Consider the following 6,962-nt stretch of genomic DNA (forward strand, 5'->3'; position numbering starts at 1 on the left):
ACACACACACACACACACACACACACACACACACACCACCTTCTCTTTATTCTTTCATCCATCAATGGATACTCAGGGTTCCTCCACAATAGCCTTAATGCTGTTATGATAATAATGCTGCAATGAACATGGATGAACACGTCAACTGAAAGTAGCATTTTGGGTTTCTTCAGGTAAATACCCAGAAGTGGGATTACTGGGTCCTTCTTTATTTCTTTTTATAGCCTTTGTTTTAAAGTCTATTTTGTTTGGTTCAAGTATTGCTACTCCAGCTTTTTTGTTATTGTTTCTTTTTCCCATTTTCATAAAATAACTTTTTTCATCTTTTTACTTTCTGTATGTGTCTTTCAATCTGAAGTGAATCTCTTGTAGGCAGCATATGTAATGGTTTAGTTTTCTTATCCATTCAGCCACCATATGTTTTTGATTGGAGCATTTAATCCATTTACATTTAAAGTAATATTGTTGATAGATATGTAGTTATTGCCATTTTATTATTCATATTTTAAAAAATCTTTTTGTCTTAAAGAAGTCCCTCTAACATTCCTTGTAATACTGATTTTGTGGTGATGAACTATTTTAGCTTTTTCTTGTCTAGGAAGTTCTTTATCTGTTCTTTGATTTTAAATAATAGCTTTGCTGGGTAGAGTAGTCTTGTTTGTAGATCCTTGCTTTTCATCACTTTGAATATTTCCTGCCAATCCCATCTGGCCTGCAAAGTTTCTGTTGAGAAATTAGGTGTTTTATGGGAGCTCCCTTACAAGTTACTAATTGTCTTTCTCTTGCCACTTTCAGGATTTTCTCTTTGCCTTTAACTTTTGCCATTTTAATTATAATGTATTTAGGTGTGGGCTTGCTTGGATTCATCTTGTTTGGAACTCTCTGCACTTCCTGGGCTTGTATGTCTATTTCTTTTGCCTGGTCAGGGAAGTTTTCTGTCATTAGTTCTTCAAATTGGTTCTCAATTTCTTGCTTTCTCTCTTTTCCTTCTGGTACCCCTATGATACAAATATTGTTATTCTTGATGCTATCCCAGGGGTCTCTTAAACAATCCCCATTTAAAAAATTTTTTTCATTTTGCTGTTTTGACTAGGTGTTTTCAGCTATCTGGTCTTCCAAATTGTTGATTCAATCCTCTGCTTTATCTATTCTACTGTTGATTCCTTGTAATGTATTCTTCATTTCAGTTATTGTATTTTTCATTTCTGACTGGTCGGTTTTTTTTTCTGTCTTCTTTTTAATGTTTCCTATCTCTTTGCTGAAGTTCTCACTCAGCTCAATGAGCAACCTTATAACCAGTGTTTTGAACTCTGCATCTGGTAAATTGCTTGCCTCCATTTTGTTTAGTTCTTTTTCTGGAGCTTTTTCTTTTCTTTTATTTGAAACATATTTCTTTGTCTCCCCATTTTGGCTGCCTCTCTGTGTTTGTTTATATGTATTAGGTAGAAAACTAATCAACTTACTTCTCCCAGTCTTGCCTGGTGACCTTATGTAGTAGGTGCCCTGTGGAACCCAGTGGCACAGTCTCCCTTGTCACCTTTGCTGGGTGCTTGAGGAGTGTCCTTTATGTGGGGTGTGTGTGTCCTCCTGTTGTAGTTGAGCCTATATTGCCATTGGCACATCAGTGGGTGGGATTGACCCTCAGGCTGACTGGCTATAAAATTTGTCCACAACTTGTGGCTGCTGTGCAGGGGGCTTACCACTTGAAGTGGGATTTGTCTCAGCAGTCTCTGGTGCCTGTTGAGACAGCCCTTTGGGTGTGCCATTTGTGGGGATAAATGAGTGGTGCTCTGCTGTGGTCTGAAGCCAACTTCTAAGTATGTTGGCTCTGGGGCCTCTTGGGAGGGGCTTTGGTGCAGGTCCAGGTCAGCCACTGCCTGTAACTGAGCGGGGAATACCTGGTAGTAGCTACAAAGCGATCTACAGTTGGTTGCTGCCTGTGCCAGACCTGGAGGCACCTGGGAGAGCCCATGCTGTGAACTGAGGATGGCTGCCACCAGTACTGGGTCTGGGGTAGTTTTGAAAAGAGCCAGGACACTCTGAAGCCTGCTGGCAACTGCTGGCTCCTGTAAGGTTTAGCCACTGATAAAGCCTCCTGCAGTATGGTGTTAGGTGTGGCAGGGTCTCAGTGAGTTACCAGGGTGGAGTGAACAGAGCTCACCAGACCAATTCAGATTCAGATTTGGCCATGGGTGTGTGCATGGGAATGGGCTCAACACAAGAAAGATGGCACCTGCCTGCAGGACACATGAGAGGACAGCCCCACACAGGGGAAATGGTGAGTATTTTCCAGTCCTAGCTCCAAAGTAAAACATCTCAGTCTGCCCTCTGTATGTCTCTGACACCCCCAAGTCACTGTCTCTCTGCTGGAGCCCAGGACAAGTGCCTGTGAGTTTGTGCAGGACCTTTAATAGACCCTCTGGGTTTCCCACAGCTTTTCGTCCCACCCAGACTGTCAAAATCCCTACTATTTTTCACAGCCAGATGTTGTGAGGGCTCCTCTTCCTGGTACCAGTATTCCTGGCTGGGGAGTGTAGTGTGGGGCTGTAGTCCCTTGCTTCTCCATGGGGAACCTCTGTGGCTGAGATAGCCCTCCCAATTTTTGTTGGTCACATGGAGGTTTGGGCTAACTTGTTTCACATCTCCACCCCTCCTACCAGTCTCAGCATGGTTTCTTCTTTATATCCTTAGCTATAAAACTTCTGTTCAGCTAGACTTCAGATAGCTCTCCATGTTGATTGTTCTAGAATTTAGTTGTAATTTTGATGTGTTCATAAGATGAGGCAAGCACAGCATTTATCTACTCTGCCATCTTGAACCTGTCCCTGCCTTCTCTTCTATGTATCAGTCTTTTCATTAAGGTAAATGACAGCAGGGTAAGGCTGGTTTTATTCCTGGTGTCATATGACACTGAGGAGAGGCTAGCAGAATATGAAAGTGTATCTAATCTCTTTTTTTTAAGAATTGAGATATAATTGCTATTATAATTGAGATACAACATAACATTGTGTAAGTTCAAGGTGTACATGTTGATTTGATACATTTATATATTGTAATATGATTAGCACTATAACTTGAGCTATCACTCCTATCATATCACATAATAACCATTTAGTTTTTTGAGATCAGATCATTTAAGGTTTAGTCTCATAGCAATTTTGAAGTATATACCAGTATTGTTAATGAAAATAATTACTTAAGCTCCTTTCTGAATAGGAACAAAGTAAGATTAAAATGTTCTTTTCTGTTTTACCAGAAATCAGGACTAAGGAATAACAAGAAAAAGAATCACTAAGAGAAGTCACTATTGCCTCTGATATGCAGAACAGCTAATTATGGCAGAAATAATGTCTATGTTTAATGACACCCAGTTCCATCCTTCTTCATTCCTTTTGCTGGGCATCCCAGGGCTAGAAGGTGTGCACATCTTGATTGGGTTCCTGTTTTTCTTTCTTTATCTTGTCGCTCTCCTGGGGAATGCTGCTGTGATGTTTGTGATCCAGACTGAGCACAGTCTCCATGAGCCCATGTATTACTTCCTGGCCATGTTGGACTCCATCGACCTGGGCTTGTCCACGGCCACCATCCCCAAAATGCTGGGCATCTTCTGGTTTAGCCTCAGGGACATATCCTTTGAAAGCTGCCTTTCCCAGATGTTCTTCATCCACTTCTTCACTGCTATGGAGAGCATTGTGTTGGTGGCCATGGCCTTTGACCGCTACGTTGCCATTTGTAAACCCCTTCGGTACACCATGATCCTCACTAGCAAAATCATCGGCGCTATTGTGGGCATCACTGTTCTGCGGAGCCTGTGCATGGTGGTCCCACTGGTGTTTCTTCTCCTGAGGCTTCCCTTCTGTGGGCATCACATCATCCCTCACACCTACTGTGAGCACATGGGCATTGCCCGTCTGGCCTGTGCCAGCATCAAAGTCAACATAATGTTTGGTCTGGGCGACATTTCTCTCTTATTATTGGATGTGCTCCTTATTATTGTCTCCTATGTCAGGATCCTCTATGCAGTCTTTCTCCTGCCTTCCTGGGAATCTCGACTCAAAGCCCTCAACACGTGTGGCTCCCACATTGGTGTTATCTTAGCCTTTTTCACACCAGCGTTTTTCTCTTTCTTGACACACCGTTTTGGCCACAACATCCCCCAATATATCCACATTCTTTTAGCCAATCTATATGTGGTTGTTCCACCAGCCCTCAATCCTGTAATTTATGGGGTCAGGACCAAGCAGATNTATATATATATATATATATATATATATATATATATATATATATATATATATATATATTTCCTTATAGTTGACATACAATATTATTCTACTTCAGCTTCAGTTGTACAGTGCATTGGTCATGCATCTACACAGTCTATGAAGTGATCCCCTTGATAAGTCCAGTGCTCATCTGGCACCTTACATGATCTTTATAATTGTGTAAGGTGCCAGATGGGAATGTGTCTTTAAAATACTATTAGTCCCTACCCCAGGGGAAGTGGGGTTGTAAGAAAAATATAAATACTTTCTATTCAGCATAATAAATGGCATGCCTCAAGAAGCTGCCAAGGAAGTTTCTTAGAGATTTAGAGACCAAAGTAAGTCATATAATGGTTAAGTTGTGAAAAATAGCAAAAGGGATGGGAAAAGTGCTTATGCCAAGATAGCATGGAGAGATAGAAGAAAAGTGAAAGTAAGGAAAACAAGATGAAGAGAGAATGTATGCTCATACTCATAACCTCCTAAAGCTAAACTTTTACTTACATGTACTTGTACCTATGACCATGCAAAATCTCACATGCAAAACAAAGGGTGAATGCTGGTGTGGAGGAGATGCACCTGTGTATCCTGTATCAATTTAGTTATTGCTTCTGACCTGTATCATAGGTGCACAAATGTGAATAAAAAGACGGCAAGGACTAGCTTTCTCTGTTTTCTAGAACAGTGTCAGGTATAGTAAAGGTGATCGATAAATGTTCTTGATTTAATACATTCATGAACAGTTGACTTATAAAGTATAGCCGTGAGGGGTAGACTTTTGTAAAGATAAGACCTAGGGCTAGATGATGAACCATCTGAGAAAGGGATGGCAGGATAACCAGCAGACTGCAAGATTAAGCAATCATGAGAAAGAAAGTGAATATTATATCTTCTCCTCTATGTTCATCAATTCCAGGAAATGAGAATGTGGGTATGTGGCCCATGGTGGAGGTTGGTGGAATAGGGTCAAGTAAAAAGATGTCACATTGAGCAAATGACTGCTGGATAGCTAGATGTAATCCCATGCAGCATTTAAGAATTAGGAGATCAAATGAGAGGCTGAGACCCAGTCTTATTTCTGAATCTAGCAGAGATTGTAAGATATATGAATATATGTTGAAATAATAGGTCAGTATATATTATAGAATGATTACTGGTTGGTTGCTTTGATAAATATTTGCAGACTGGAAATAATATTCTCTCATAGAGGAAGGAAGCACCTCCTAGAAAGTTTCAAGCCCTCCTAGAAAATCAGTAGAAATAAATGGCATAAATTGATTTTCTTGGGATGTAACCATATATTTTTTTAATTTTTATTAAATTTATTGGGGGGTGACATTGGTTTCTAAAATTATATAGGTTTCAAGTGTACAATTCTATACTACATCTTCTATATATTGCATTATGTGTTCACCACCTAGAATCAGCTCTCCTTCTATTACCATATATTTGACACCCTTTTTCTGTCTTCTACCAACCCTCTCCCCCCTTACCCTCTGGTAATCACTAAACTGCTGTCTGTGTCTATGAGTTTTTGTTTGTTGCTTTCAGTTTTATATCCCACATATGACTAAAGTCATATGGTTCTCAACGTTTTCTGTCTCATTTATTTTGCTTAGCATGATAATCTCAAGATTTTATTTTATAAATTTCTGCTGTATGGAAGCCCACAAATGACCAAGACACCAGACAATTAAGAGTGTGGTCATCAATCTATTGAATTTCTGGATAAGGTCATTGAGATGATGACAGTTTTCTTTTTTATATCCTGACTGTCACTATGCTTTTATTTTCACTTTGTCATTGCTTGTTAGTCCATCTAGAATAAAATTTATAATTTTTTTGGGTGAAGAATTATTCTGTGAGTCTTAGCATAAGCCTAACCTCTTCCATGAAATTTTTCTTGACCCACTTCTATACCTACAACATCTGTGCACATTTCTAACATAACACTTGCAAAACAATTTTTTTTTAATTTTTAAATTTTTTTTAGTTTTTTTTATTGCTAGTTTCAGGTGTACAGAACAATGCAATAGTTATCCTTTTCACCCTTCACACAGAAACAACCCTCCTCCCCCATCTACTGCCCTCCCACCCCCATATCATGCTTATCTATTACAATTCCATTGACTCCATTCCCACTTTCTACTCCACATCCCAGGAAAACAATTTTTGAATTTCATCTTGAGAATTTTACTCAGTGGTCTTTTTGAGGGAATGTGACCAGTTTTATTCAAAATTGTATTCAAATTGCCAAATCAATGCTGGTACATAGAGGAATCATATCTCCATTTACCTTGTACAAGGTTCTCCACTAATGAAAGACAGAAAATTACCTGTAATAGTTTCACTTTACAAAATTGAGAAGTTCAGTTCTCTCCTCCCCAACCCTAGCAGCCCATGACTACTTTGTAACAACCAATTTGTACTTCTCAATTCCTTTCCGTTTTTCACCTACCCTCAACCCCACTCCCATCTGGCAACCATTTAAATGTTCTCTGTATCTATAAGTGTGTTTCTATTTTCCTTGTTTGTTTGCTTGTTTTGTTCTTTAGATTCCACATGTAAGTGAAATCACATTGCATCTGTCTTTCTCTGTCTGACATCCTACACTCGGCACAATACCCTCCAGGTCCATTCGTGCCATCACAAATGGCAAGAACCTATTCCCTTCCTTGGCCAAGCAATATTCCATGA

The 6,962-nt window shown here is 39.6% G+C and overlaps 1 protein-coding gene across 1 annotated transcript in view; it reads left to right on the plus strand.

Moving 5' to 3' along the window:
* The first annotated feature begins 3,335 nt into the window (after positions 1-3,335).
* Positions 3,336-6,962, plus strand: part of LOC109396488 (olfactory receptor 52E8) — an 8,242-nt gene continuing 4,615 nt past the window's right edge. Inside the window, exon 1 of the mRNA XM_019668349.1 lies at positions 3,336-4,169. Coding sequence (XP_019523894.1) covers positions 3,336-4,169 — 834 coding nt within the window. The remainder of the gene's footprint in view (positions 4,170-6,962) is intronic.

This window comes from Hipposideros armiger, unplaced genomic scaffold (genome assembly GCF_001890085.2).
Source record: "Hipposideros armiger isolate ML-2016 unplaced genomic scaffold, ASM189008v1 scaffold_525, whole genome shotgun sequence".
NCBI classification, from domain to species: Eukaryota; Metazoa; Chordata; class Mammalia; order Chiroptera; family Hipposideridae; genus Hipposideros; species Hipposideros armiger.